This window comes from Mobula hypostoma, chromosome 6 (assembly GCF_963921235.1).
Source record: "Mobula hypostoma chromosome 6, sMobHyp1.1, whole genome shotgun sequence".
Lineage (NCBI taxonomy): Eukaryota > Metazoa > Chordata > Chondrichthyes > Myliobatiformes > Myliobatidae > Mobula > Mobula hypostoma.
The window spans coordinates 107867505-107882545 of record NC_086102.1 but is presented as its reverse complement, the minus strand read 5'-3'; the positions used below and the strand labels follow the sequence as shown (position 1 = coordinate 107882545).

At 45.3% G+C, this 15041-nt stretch overlaps 1 protein-coding gene and 1 long non-coding RNA gene across 4 annotated transcripts in view; one reads left to right on the top strand and one right to left on the bottom strand.

Moving 5' to 3' along the window:
- The window catches only part of LOC134348274 (uncharacterized), a 28806-nt gene that overhangs the window by 5284 nt on the left and 8481 nt on the right, over positions 1-15041 (top strand). The window lies entirely within an intron of this gene.
- Positions 2855-15041, bottom strand: part of stk11ip (serine/threonine kinase 11 interacting protein) — a 148182-nt gene continuing 135995 nt past the window's right edge. For 2 of the 3 annotated variants that reach the window (XM_063051405.1, XM_063051406.1), the window contains exons 23-26: positions 12250-12328; positions 10472-10557; positions 7267-7478; positions 2856-5307 (exon numbers count right to left, since the gene is read on the bottom strand). In XM_063051405.1, the coding sequence (XP_062907475.1) occupies positions 5167-5307; positions 7267-7478; positions 10472-10557; positions 12250-12328 (518 nt within the window). In that variant the 3' untranslated portion in view covers positions 2856-5166. Of the gene's footprint in view, positions 5308-7266; positions 7479-10471; positions 10558-12249; positions 12329-15041 lie in introns of all 3 variants that reach the window. The other variant, XM_063051404.1, reaches the window with a different exon arrangement.

Genomic DNA, 15041 nt, shown 5'->3' with positions numbered 1-15041 from the left:
AGTTATTCCCCTAAGAAGAGCCATCAAATGCTAAACTCAAATTTGTTACTTACGGGTATGTCTGAGCGCATTTTCAGGTTGTGTTAGTTGTTAATGCAAACAACGCGTTTCACTGTCCATGTGATAAACAAATAAATCTGAACCCCACAGACTGCTTCGAATGTTCTGATCACGGCACCTCAAGATGCTGAAAGAACGGACCTCTAGGTTCAATGTCAGCTTCTAACTTCAGCCTCAGGTTCAGCGTTTCATGGCAGTGCAGTTGTGAGCGCATCGTTTTACAGTGCCATAAAACACAGGAGCAGAAATAGCTCACTAGAGTCTGCTCCGCTACTCCATCATGGCTGATCTATTATTCCTCTCAGCTCTATTCTCCTACCTTCTCCTTTGACGCTCTGACTAACCAAGAACCTATCAACCTCCACTTTAAATATATTTCATGACTTGACCTCCACAGCCATCCGTGGTAATGATTCACCGCCGTCCAGTGAAAAGAACTCCATCTAATCTCCGCTGTAAATGGGCATCCCTCTATTCTAAGGCTGTGCCATCTGGTCATAGACTCCCTCACTACAGGAAATATCCTCTCCACATCCACTCTGTCCAGGCTTTTCAATATTCAATAGTTTTCAATGAGATGCCCTCCCCCTCTTCTAAAGTCCAGGAAGTAAAGGCCCAGGACCATCGACTCCAGCCCCAGAATGGGGCTTAATTCCCACTGTTGTCGCTGAGTTTGTATGTTCACTCCATGACTGCGGTTCTCCAGTTTCCTCCCACATTCCAAACAAAGGTATACGGGTAGGAGGAAGTAAGTTGTGGGAGTGCCATGTTGGTGCTGGAAGCCTGACAACACTTGCAGGCTTCCCTCCAGCACATCACATCCTCACTGATTTGATTTTACACCAACAATACATTTCACTGCATGATTCCATGTATGTATGACAAATAAAGCTAATCTTTACAAGAAAAATGGAGGGCTGTGTAGGAGGGAAGGATTTAGGTTGATCTTAAGAGTAGGTTAAAGGTTGGCACAGCATCATGGGCTGAAGTGCCTGTACTGTTCTCTGTAAAAACAGTGGGGGGGGGCGGGGATGTGGGAAATGGGATTGGTTTGTGAGCTGCATGGATTCAATGGGCTGAATGGCCTCCTATGTTGGAAGGATACACAGTTCATGGGCAGTGAACTGGATACATTATCCCTGAACAGTGAGTTTCACACTGATGGGAGAAGAGAGGCGACTGGTTTGATTTGGCTTCATGGTTAGCATAGACATGTGGGTGGAGGGGCCTGCGCCTGTGCTGTTTCCTGTGTTCCATGAGAAAGAGTTCAGCCATAAACATGGCTGAGTTATACATGGACCTCCTCAATCACATCGTGTGAACACCATAAACAGGCTGAAAATTGATTCACAGATGGGGAGGAGCCACCTCTCAAAGTCTAACCCTACATCCCCGTCGCGAGAGGTGGAAATAAGAAAGCACTCTGGTTAAGCTGTAAGGACAATTCCCCATACAGTGGATACAATGAACATTATAGGGACATTGACGAACTCCACAGGAACTGATGGACTATGCTCCACTGCGAGCCAAGGGCCCAAGGTAAGACAAGACAGAGAGGAGTCAACGCAGGGGTTGAGGACCATGTTTATCCTTAAATTTCTTCACCAATTCCATTGTGAATTCCAAAGCTTTGGATCTCAGCGGCTCAAGGTATGGCAATGGAGGAGGCACCAGCAATGTCGTGTGTAAAATCATGAAGGGCAAATAGGGTGAATGTGCGCAGTCTGTTTGCCGGGGTTGGAGAGGGAAGGATACCGTTAAAGATGGTGGAAGTTATGGAAGATGATGTGATGTACACAGAGGCTCATGGGAGCGTAGGTAAAGTTAGAGATACTCTTTTTTAAATTATGGAGAATGGTGTGTGCATGGAACACCCTGCCTGGTGTGGTGGTACAGGCAGATACATTAGGGACATTAAAGAGACTCTTAGATAGACCGATGGATGATAGAAAAATATGGGAAGGAAGGATTAGATTGAATTTAGGGTAAAAGATGGGCATAACACTGTACTTTGATGTACTGTTCTATGTTCTAAAAATGAAGAGCACAAGTTTAAGGCAAGAAGGGAAAGATTTAATGCGAACCCAAGGAGCAAATCTTTCAGCCAGAGAGTGGTCAGTAGATGGAACGATCAGCCAGAGGAAGTGGTTGAGTCAGATTCATTAATAACATTTGAAAACTGTGTGGACTAGTACATAGATTGGAAAGGTTTAGAGAATTATGGACCAAAGACAGACAGATGGGAATCTTAGTTGACATTGACTTGTTGAGCTGAAGGTCCTTTTGATGAGCTGTGAAACTCAGTGACTTTGAGAAGCCAAGAGATAAAGCAGAGAGATTTAGGTCGGCCTGGTAATGTAGCAGTTAGTGTAATGCTATTACAATGCCAGTGACCAGGGTTCAATTCCGTCTCTGTCGGTTAGGAGGTAGTATGTTCTCCGCATGGGTTTCCCTGGGTGCTCCAGTTTCCTCCACATTCCAAGATAAACATGCGGGTTAGCGTTAGTGAGCTGTGGGCATGCTGCGTTGGCACTGAAAGCATGGCCGCACTTGAGGGCTAGCCGTCAGCACCTCCTTGGACTGTGGTTTCTGACACTAACGACACACTTCATGGCATGTTTTGATTATTCGATGTACTTGTAATGAACAAAGCCAATCTTTAAATCTTTATCTTTAATTAGGACAGAGGAGTGATGGGGATGGTGAGGGCAGAGGAACTAGACAAGGAGATTGGTGTATAGGAGGGCAACAGAACCCCATTGTTGTATGGGCACTGACAAGGAGTGGAGCCGGTGGTGAGGTAATGGATGCTGGTCGCAGGGAACTGCTGACAGGTGGGGGCAAACAGGGAAAGATCCAAGTGTCAGACAGAGACTATACGCAGAAACAACAGCCTCACAAAGAAATTTATTGACAAAATTATCAAAAATACAGGCTTTGCAACACAACATTTAAATTGCATAGCAAATATACTTTAAAATAAATACAATGCAGCCTCAGTGCAAGTGACTGTCCTGTACAGATATCTGGAGAGGCAGGCACCCAGAAAAGGTGGATTCTCTCATCTCCATTTTGGGGAGACTGAGGGGGACTGGGGCAGCAATATAAATGGCCTCTTTAAAAACTTTAAACTTCTTTGAATGTGTGGCTCAGAACGCTGGGCTGTTCAAGCAGTTAATGGGATGGGGAGGTGGGCTGGGAGTTGAATGAGAAACTTGTGCTAGAACACAGCCTGTTCCAAAGTGTCTCTGCATGTGCGTGCGAATCTGCGTGCGTCTGCAAGCGCATGTCTCTGTGCACATGTGTGAATCTGCGTGCGTCTGCGTGTATATGTCTCTCTCTCTCTCTGTCTGTGCGCGCCTGTGTGTTTGTCTTTCACCACCACTGACTGGCCAAGCCCCATTATCCCACATGCCCACTCCCCCCTCAAAGGAGGGGTTACCATTGGGTGGTGTCGGGGCATTAAGCTCCCCACCCGAGTTGGGGAAGGGTGGAAGGAGCAGGAGAGAGGTGCAGGGAGGTATAGGGCATTGCGCCTTCTGTAGCATCGGTGCGCAAACGTGTGGGCCTAGTGGCCTTTGTGAAAATACAACTAGGCAAGGTGATGTGAGGGGTGGGCAAGGGAAGAGTTGGGGAGAAAGGGGAGCAGAGGAGAGAGTGGCTGGGGGGGGAGGGTTGTGGGGAGGAGAGAGAGGGCAGTTGGCCAAGAAATGGGAATGGAAAGAAGTGTGTGTGGGGAAGAGCATGGTTCATACAGCACCTACCTACTCACACTGCCATCAGGCCTGATCAATGAACCCAGGTCACAGGCAGAAAGTCCTAGCACAGAGGAGATATCAATATTGTATTTAAAAAAAAAACGAGGAGGGTGAAGAAGGGGGAAATGAGTCATCACAAGTAGAGGCATTTAGCATAGGGAGTGCAGTTCAGCAAATGTGGATGGGGGTCTCTGCTCCCAGTATTCAAGGGATATGGGAATTAGACAGATGAGTACATCTGTCCAATACACACCAAGAGGGGTGGGCAGCCTGACCATCACCATGGGAGATGATCTGGAGGTACTGTGGTCTTCCCTGCCTTTCGGGAGGGGGTGGCATGGAGTCTGGAAATCAGTAAGATAGAGGGGTGGAAGCAGCTCGGTGTGCAAAGGGAGGAGCACTCTGTCCTTGACAGCTGTGCCACAGCCCGGCCTGGGCAGAGGACAGTGCACACTCCACAGTCCCTTGTCCGCTACATTGCTCACCTCCTATCTGGGGTGTACGGAACTGTGAGCTAAACACACTGCACCTCACCAGGGAGAGGAGAACAGCTTCCTCTGTAGCGGAGGCAGTGGAGTGAGGGGGCAGTGCTGGAGATCAGATTCACAGAACATATGGGCAGCTGACACCTTTCCTGCTCCACCCCCCCCCCCACATTGCCATTCATCTCTGAAAGTAAAGCACAGAGGCAACCTCGTTCCCCACTCTCTGAGACTGAGGTTCGGTAGGGGAGTGGACAATGATTCAGACAGGGAGCAGCCCCTTCACTGGGAAAACTGAGGTCATTTCCATGGATCGTGTGGAGCCTGTGGAAAATGGGATTAAGTGCTCGGACTCTGGTCTGTAGAGTGAAAGGTGAATTCATAAAGGGAACGTAAAGGACAGTGAGAAAGTGGGAAGTGGACAGTCATCACATTAACTCTGGTGAAATAAAAGTGAAAAACCTCAACACTCTTCAGTAAAATCCAGCTCCACCTCTCTGTCACCACCTGCAAAGGACAGGTTCAACAGTGGGAGACCTGAATCACTCCTGGCAGGAGATAATAATCTCCAAGGGCAGTCCAAGCCTCCTGTAACTCACTGGGCAGGAGGAAGGCAAAGTGCCCTTGTGGGAGAGTCCACTCCAGAAATGGGACAAATTGCCACGGGACATGCTGGAGTCCTTCTGTGCACTGAATGGCAACAAACTCACCTGTCCAGAAAGCAAGTGCCCCGTTTTCGTAGATGCGTCAGGGGAACCGTGATACAACTCCGCTCTTTGCGAGTGCTGGATTTATATACCTCCCTCCTCTCTCATTTCCCCCTCAAAACCACCCACCACATCCTGGGCCCAGTTCCCTTTCACAGTCTAATCGGGTACTTGGCAGGCGGTGATTTTCAGGGCCACTCCGAACATTTCCTCCCAGTATTCGCGGATCCAGGTCACAAGGCTGTTCACCAGCTCCACGCACTCTGCCCGCAGGTGCCACGCGCTCTCTGTGCGACTCACCTGGTGGGGAGGAGAACGACACACAGGGTCAGGGGAAGGTGCAGAATCGCTGACGATGTGATGTGATATTTGCTGTTTTGCATCAACAGTACAGTGCAATAGAACACACACTTAGTGGACAGTTTATTATGTATAACTTCTCATAAATGTTATTGAGTTTCCTGTAAATGCCTGATATAAAATGGATCTCAAGATAGTATATGAGTTCAGTGGTTGTTCAGACCAAACATCAGAATGGGGAAGAAACGTGATGTAAGTGACTTTGACCGTGGAATGATTGTTGGTGCCAGATGGGAGTGGCTTGACTATTTCAGAAACTGCTGATCTCCTGGGACTTACATGCACAACAGTCTCCAGAGTCTACAGAGAGTAGTGTGGGAAAAGAATAAGTGTCCAATGAGCAGCAGTTCTGTGGGCAAAAATGTCTTGTTAATGAGCGAGGTCAGAGGAGAATGACCAGACTGGTTCAAGCTGACAGGAAGGTAGACACACGTTCCAGCAGTGGTGGACAGAATCTCTGAATGCACAACACCCATCCGCTTCAAGATTTGACGTAACAGCAGCAGAAGACCACTCTTGTACCTAGTAAACTGGCCACTGAATATAGAACAGTACAGCATAGCACAGGCCCTTCGGCCCACAATGTTGTGCTCATCTCCTAGCCTACTCTAAGATAAATATAATAGTACTTGACTTTCCAGATTCCACCATTATTGTTTATATTATATAATACCATCATGCTAATCTCTACGCTATCGTTCCGATCCGTATGAACAGAATGCAAGACAGCTTTTCACTGTGTCTCAGTATACGCAACAATAATAAACCAATTACAATCCAGTCCAATTTATCAGGGAAGCTGACAGTATTGATAAGGATGCCACCCTGGCCTTTCCTGTTCCCCTCTCCCCTGGGCAGAAGATGCAGGAGTTTGAAAGTCCAGACAACCAGATTCAAGAACAGCTTCATTACCTCTTTCACACCCGCTTCCCAGTGGTGGTCAAACCCTTAACTCTCCCTCTTCTATGACTGTCACTTTGGCATTTCTTTCTATGTTTGGAATGCTCCGTCTGGGTGGTGCAAAACAAAAGCTGCTCACTGTAACGTAGCACATGGTGTGCTCAGCTTTTGACTTTAATTGTGCTCAGTTCTGGTTGCCTCAATATAGGAAGGATGTGGAAGCTTTAGGGAGGGTGCAGAAGGGATTTACTAGGATGCTACATGGATTAGAAAGCATGTCTAAGGTTGAGTGAGCTTGGGGTTTTCTCTTTGGGGTGCAGGAGGATGAGAGGCAACTTGATAGAGGTGTACAAGGTGATGAGGCATAGATAGGACTGAGTTTTTCCAAGGGGTGGCAATGGCTAATATGAGAGGGCATAATTTATAAGGTGACAGGAGGAAGTTTTAAAGACGATGTTGGAGGTAGGCTTTAATTTCTTTTTTAAAAACATAAGAGAGTGGTGGGTGTGTGGAACGCACTGTCAAGGGTGGTGGTAGAGAGGCATTGGATGAAAGAAAAATGGAGGGATATTAGGGAGGGAAGTGTTAGATTGTTCTTGGAGTAGGTTAAAAGGTCGGTACAACATCGTGGGCAGATGGTCTTGTTATGCTGTATTCTATTCACTATATACATGCGTGCACACTCTCATACACACAAGAAACCCTACAGATGCTGGAAATCCAGAGTAACACACACAAAATGCTGGAGGAGCTCGGCAGTTCAGGCAGCATCTATGGAGAGGAATAGAGCGTTGACATTTTGGACCGAGACCCTTCATGAGGATTGGAAAGGCAGGGAGCAGAAGCCAGAATACGAAGGTTGGGGAGGGGAAGCAGTACCAGCTGGCAGATGATAGGTGAAGCCAGGTAAAGGGGAAGGTGGTTGGCTGGGGGAGAGGAGGATGAAGCAAGAAGTTAGGCTGCGTCGTTATACGTGTCAGTAACAAACTAGAGACGTACCTCGTGGTAGATGTTGAGCTGGACATCGTGCGGGGCAGACTTGTAGAAGCTGATTGAGCTGATGTTGCTGATGGGCTGCGACTCTTTGATGAGGATCTTGCTTGGCGGAGGACTGGCCGCTTCGCTGGTCACCTTTGTCCACTGGTGGTCCTCTGCCAGCAGGTGCAGGGTGGATGAAGTAGCCAGCACGGTGACTGGGGAAAGGATGTCATCTGTAAACAGGACACAGAGGGAGGGAGGTGTATGAGGATTAAAGGGCAACGGTTTACAAGGACACATAATTGGTGGCCACTTTGTTATATACATCGCTACACCAGTTCATTACTGCAAATATCACATCAGCCAATCATGTGGCAACAAGTCAGTGCATAAAAGCATGCAGACATGGTCGAGAGGTTCAGTTGTTGTTCAGACCAAACATCAAAATGGGAAGAAATGTTATCTCAGTGACTTTGACCGTGGAATGATTGTTGGTGCCAGATGGGGTGGTGTGAGCATCTGAAACCGCTGATAACCTGGGATTTTCATGCACAACAGTCTCTATACTTTACAGAGAATAGTGCAAAAAAAAGTCTAGTGAGCACCAGTGAAAACAACTTGTCAATGAGAGGTTAGAGAAGAATGATCACACTGGTTCAAGCTGACAGGAAGGTGACAGTAACTCAAACAGTCACCCATTACCAACAGTGGTGTGCAGAAGAGCATCTCTGAATGCACAACACGTTGAACCTCGAAGTCGATGGACTACAGCAGTAGAAGGCCATTAACATGCATTCAGTGGCCATTTTTTTGGGTACAGGAGATACCTAGTAAAATGGCTACTGGGCATATATACGGAAAGGGACCAGGAAAAAGCTGACAGTATCATGAAGGATCCCACCCACCCTGCTCATGGACTGTTTGTCCCATTCCCATCGGGTAGGAGGTTACATAGCATCCATGCCAGGATCACCAGACTCAAAAAAACAGTTACTTCCTCTAAACTGTCAGGCTGATCAACATCTCCACCCATCAGCTCTCCCCACCAATACTTTTATTATTTCCTGTCAGTCACCTTTTGTACAGACACTCTTGTACCTACCCTTACTTAGACTGATTGTATGCACATTATATATATCAGCTCATGTTATGTATTTATGTTTATTTGGGTCTTATATGCTTGTTGTACTTATTGTATTTTTCTTTTACACTTGTTTACTGAAGAATGATAAGTTTCAAAATCGTTTATTGAAAAAAGGGCCATTTGGCCCATCTAGAACTCACTAGCTCGTAGCAGAGCAATCCCCATCAAATTTTTATTTCCTTGCAACTTTATCTTAAGTGCTCAGCAAGTCTGTGATTCCTTTGCTATTTGATAGGACAAGTTTGAAGGCTTAGTACAGGGTTAATGGCAGGATCCTCAGAAGTATGGAGGAAGAGAGGGACCTTGGAGTCCACATCCATAGACCCCTCAAAGTTGCCGCACAATTTGATAGGATAAGGTGGTGTGTGGTGTGTTGGGCTTCATTAGTCAGAAGGATTGAGTTCAAGAGCCGTATGATAATGCTGCAACTCTCTAAAACTGCGGTTAGAGCACATTTGGAACATCATGTTCAGTTCTGATGACCTAATTATAGGAAGGACGTGGAAGCTTTAGACAGGGTGCAGAAGAGATTTACCAGGATGTTGCCTGGATTAGAAAGCACGACTTATGAGGAAAGGTTTAGCGGGTTAGGGATTTTTCTCCTTGAAAAGGAGAATGAGAGGTGACTTGACGAGGAGGACGAGATAACAGGTACAGAGTGGACAGCCAGAGATTTTTTCCCAGGGTAGAAATGGCCAACAAGAAGGGCATAACTTTAAGGTGACTGGAGGGTAGTATGGGGGGGGGGGGGGAAGAGATGTCAGAGGTGAGCTCTTTACATAGAGAGTGTGTGGAACACCCCGCCAGGGTTGATGGTAAAAGCAGATATTTTGGGGGCATTTAGGAGACTCTTAGGAGACACATGGAAGAAAGAAAAATGAAGGGCAATGTGGGAGGGAAGGGCAGATTGATCTTCAAGATCGTTTAAGTCTATTGTCATCTGACTGTACATATATACAAGCAAACAACATACCACTAGACCACAGTGCACCAATACATACATCATGCACAGCACACAAAACAAAATACTGTCACAAATAAGTGAATAAAATATAATTCAAAATGCATGTGAATTGTGCAGCACAGGTAAACAGTAAACAATACAGGAAACGGCTCTCTGTCCTAGTGACAAGACGGCAGTGGTGGCGCTCTCTGTCCTAGTGACAAGACGGCAGTGGTGGCAAGGTATTTATTAGTTTTAGAGTAGCCTAAGAACTTAGACTAGGTTAAAGGGTTGGCATGACATTGTGGGCCGAACGGTCTTTACTGTGCTGTTCTGCTCTATGTTCTTGAATGTTATTGTACCTGCATTAACCACTTCCTCTGGCAGTTTGTTTCATAAACACACACTAACTTTAACCTTACTAATCAAGAATACCTCTGGAAGATTGGTTCCAAGTCTCCTACACTCCAAGGAATAGAGTCCTACCCTGTCCAACTTCTCCCAATAACTCACGTTCTCCAATACTGGCCACACTTAAAGTGGTTGTTGATAAGTTCTTGGTTAGTAAAGGCATTAAAGGTTATGGGGAGAAGGCAGGAGAATACTGTTGAAAGAGATAACAAATCAGCCACAATGCAGACAGATAAGGCAGACTTGATGGGCCAAATGTTTATGGTTTTATGGTCTAAACATTCTTGTAATTTTTTTGCACTTCCCAGTTTGATGATGTCTTCGCTAGACCTCACAACCTACCTCGTTATGACCTTTCCCTTTATTGTCTCCAGCACTGCACTTTCTATGTAACTGTAATATTTTATTCTGCACCTTGTTACTGTTTTATCTTTTTGTAGCACCTCAAAGTACTGTTGTGATGAAATCATCTGCATGGCATGTAAAATTAAAGTTTTCCAATGCACTGGTGCGATCACTTGAGTTGAGTATGCTGTTCTCCTGAGGGATTGTCTATTGGTGGGTCCTTAGGTGGTTGCAGAGGCCAATCCAGGATCCACCTATACGGGCAAGATTTCCAACGTACCTTGGTACATGTGAGAATAATGAACTGATTTAACAGTTTCAAAAGGTGATCATCCCAAGGACTTATCATCTGCACCAGATGGGTAGAGTCTGCAGTACTTTACCTTGAATCAAGTACACCAGCACATACAGGTAATTGGGGCGTTTGTCGTCTGTTGAAGGGACTGCAGGATGCTCCTGGATAAGGGGCCTGGAAGAACACAGTGATATCAGGACCAAAGCAGACAAAATGAAAGTAAAGTGATCTGTAGAGAACAACTCCTTGCATTGACCAGCCATGGCCAAGAAGGCTCACCAACATCTCTCCTTCCTCAGAAGGCTAAGGAAATTCGGTGGTCCTGTTGACCCTCACCAATTTTTACAATGTACTAGACATCCTGTCCAGTTCATCACAGCATGGTATGGCAACTGCTCCACATGAGACCGCAAGAAACCTCAGAGAGCTGTCAACACAGTCCAGCCCAATCACACAAACCAACCTCTTCAATTGACACTCCCTGCTGCCTCAGTAAAGCAGCCAGCAAGATCAAGGACCAGAAGACCGTTAGATACAAGAGCAGAATTAGGCTATTCAATACAATGATACTGCTCTGCTGATTTATTATCCCCCTCAACCCCATTCTCCTGACTTTGCCCTGTATCTAACCCTTCCCTCCCATATAGCCCTCCATTTTTTCCTGCATCCATGTGTCTATCTAAGAGTCTCTAAAATGTCCCTAATGAATCTGCCTCTATCGCCAACCCCAGCAGTGCCTGCCATATACTTACCACTCAGTGTAAAAAAAACTACTTCTGACATCCCTCCTGTACTTTCCTCCAATCAACTTAAATGCATGCTTTTATGTGTAATGCGCTGTAAGGTTTCACTGCTAATGTAGTGGCCTCTCTGTAATGCTTCACTGCTAAGGTAATGGTTTCCCTGTAGCAGCAATGTTTGGGTTATGACCACAGATAACGGGACTTTGGATTCAGTAAGAGGGATGTTGTTCTTTCTTGTGGGTTTGGGAGCAGGGATTTCGCGTTTTTTGTCAGGGAGAGATGACGAGAGAAGATGGGAATGGAGAGAGTTGGTAGACCGCCGGATGGAGTGGACTTGGGGTGAGGGTCTGATGGTCGGCTACGCTCAGAGGAGGTCGACAGGGAACAAATAGACATTGCACATTAGACTGTTCCATGAGAATGGGCCCTTTTCTTTTTTTTGTTTCTTTACTAACCATATAGTCAAATTAAGAATTATAAAGTTCAATCATTTAATCGCATATTATGTACCGTTTGTTATTTCATGGTACTGATTTGTAACAGGGGAACACATCACACAGCATCCACCCACACAAGATTTCTTAAGTTTGGCCGGGCTGTCTTCCCCAAGATCAAGCCACTAGCCGAACTGACAGCTACATATGTATTAGTCACTTCCATCCTGGGAAAAAAGTTCTGGCTGCCCAACACATGCAGGGTACCCCCAGCACAATCTTTGGATTGTGTTAGCTGCTATCACAAACCACACATTCCACATGTTAAAATGTAAGTGACAAAGCTATTGCATCTTTATCATAAGACATGCTCTCTAATTCAGGCAGCATCTTGGTAAATCTCCTCTGCACCCTCTCTAAGGCGTCAACTTCTTTCTGAAATTGAGGTGACCAGAATGGCAACAGGGAGAAGGCGAAAGAGTGGGGTTGAATCAGCCATGATCGAATGGCGGAGCAGACTCAATGGGTCGAATGGCCTAATTCTGCTTCCATGTCCTATGGTCTTAACCCTTCTCTCATCTCCTTACAAGAGAGTGCAGTTTACACATTGATTTTAGTTTACCAGTGTGATGCTCTCAGCAGTTCTTTGATTATTAGGCAGGGTATAATAAAGCGTTCTTCACCCTTACCAGAGTCTGTGCTGTGGGTCCATTCGGGTGAAGGAGATGGACTGCAGCTTGCTGATTGGTGTTAACTCCCGAACCATTTCTGTGAATAAAACCAGCAGAGATTTTAGGAAGGTGAGTAGCAGCATCATGACAGCGAGCAGGTATTCCAGCTCATTCTAACCATTCTAACAGCCCAAAGTAGAGTTAGTCACCATTTTACAGCAAAGAATCAGGCCCTTCAGCCTATCTGGTCTATACTGAACTCTTACTTTGACCTGAATCTAGACCAGAGTCTTCCACATCCCTTAGCTTTTCTTAAATGCTAAAATCAAACCTGCATCCCCCCCTTGTCTCCTCCATGCTGATTACAGATGAGAAGATTTCACCTAAGACATCTCCTACATCTACTGACTCAGAATCAGATTTATTACCACTGTCTTACGTGACATGAAATTTGTTGATTTGTGGGAGTAGTAGTGTCATGACATAAAATCACTATAAATTGCAAAATAAATAAAACATAGAACAGCACAGGCCATTCAGCCCATAATGTCATGCTGACCCACAGTATATAAACCTACTCCATGATCAACCTAACCCTTCCCTCCTACATAGCCGACACCCCTCTATTTTTCTTGCATCCTTGTGCCCATCTAAGAGTCACTTTAAATGTCCCTAATGTATCTGCCTCCAACACCACTCCTGGCATGTATTCCAGGCTCCCTCCACTCTCTACATTAAAAAAAGTCTTCCCCAACTCTCCTCCACTCACCTTAAATGGATGTCCTTTAGTATTAGACACTCCCACTCTGGGAAACAGGAACTGGCTGTACACTAGACCTATAGCCCTCAATCTTACAGATCTCCTTCTTACATCCACTGACTCAGACTCAGAATTTATTGTCATATATAAATGGAAATTTGTTGATTTGTAGCAGTGCAAATACATAAAATTGCTATAATATAGAAAATAATTAAATAAGTAGCACAAAAACTAGTAATGATGTTCTAGTGAGTATGGGTTCATCGTCCATTCAGAAATCTGACAGTGGAGGGGAAGAAGCTGTTCCTAAATTGTTGAGTGTATGTCTTCAGACTCCTGTACCAAGTGGAGGCACGTCCTGAATGGTGAGGGCCATTAGTGATTCACAGATTGCAACTATGGCCCCTTTTCAACCCCACTCCTTTTCTCTATTACCCTCTTAAGATACTTATAAAATGCTCCAGGACTGCTGTTAATATGACCCCTCTTCCCCAGTGTTACCTTATGCCACTCTTCACCTCCTCAGTACCCACGCTCGCAACACTATCTGTGCTCTGTCAGGACTTGCTCCTTTCCAGTTCTCCATCAGTAACACAAGCTACTTTTGTTTTTAAATCCAACCACACTGTCTCTCGACATGGAGTTATTCTTGCACTCACCGGCTGTACCTTATCTGATGGAACACATTGACTTTGATTCATGATGCCATTTTAGAATGCCTCTCACTAGCTGCCTGTTGACTTTTCTTCAGGTAAATGCTCCATAAAACACCGGAGATAAAGGAGGTGTTAAGTGCTGAGTGTCTGGAATGTGCTGCCTGGGTTGGTGGTAGGGGCAGGTCGAGACATTAGGGAGTTTTAAGAGACATTTAAATAGGCACATGAATGTGAGGAATGTTAGAGTGATTTTTGGGTTTAGGTCATTTACAGTTAGCAAATGGCTTTGGTTACCAGTCTCCTGTTCCTTGAAAATGTATTGCGGATTTAACTTGGAACAATGCATTCCTGAAAGCTGTGAATCCCAGTCCAGACGATGCTGGCGTCTGTGGTATGGATGTGAATCAGGAGGTGTGAAGTTTGTACGTAGCTTCAAGAGAAAGCATTGTCTATACTTTGTAAATATGGAATTGTCCTTAGTGTTTAGCACATAAATATCGAGCCCCACATTGGGTCAGGAGACCCTTCCACTGAAAGTGTCTCCTATGATGCCTGCAGTACTTTGTTTTGACGAATAAAGAAGCTGCTTTGTATCTACCAGTAATTCTCTCTGGCAATTTCATTCATGCAATAACAAGGAAAATGAAAGGTACCACATTGTAGGCATAAGAGATTAGTTTAGTTGCCTATTTGAATACTAATTTATATTGTTCAGCATATCATTGTGGGCAGAAGGGCTTGTTCCTATGCTCTACTGTCCTAGCTTCTAATTAGGCCATTCAGCCCATTGAGTCTATTCTGACAGGTCCTGACTCTTCATATTAACATCAAGCCTTCCTCCAATTCAGGGCCGTAATTTCTAGTCAGCCCTTCACTATGACGAGCTCAGCACTAACAAGTTTTGATCAGCGTCGCTGAAATACTCACCATTGACACTCCCTACCCTTGCTAGGCTAATGCCCAAACTTTTGGACATAGAACACTACCGCACAGTACAGCCCCTTCGGCCCACAATGTTGTGCTGACCTTTTAACTTACACTAAATTCAGTCTAACCATTCCTTTCCTCCATATTTCTATCATCCATGTGCCTACCCAAGAGGCTTTTAAAAGTCCCTTGTGTATCTGCCTCTGCCATAACCACTGGCAGCAAGTTTCATGCACCTATCATTGTCTATCATAAGACATAGGAGCAGAATTAGGCCATTTGGCCCATTGAGCCTGCTCTGCCACTCCATCATCCCTCTCAACCCCAATCTCCCTGTAACCTCTGATGCTCTTACCAATCAAGAACTTATCAACTTCTGCTTTAAATATACCCACAAAAAGATGGCCTCCACAGCTGTCTGTAGCAATGAATTCCAAAGATTTACTACCTTCTGGCTAAAGAAATTC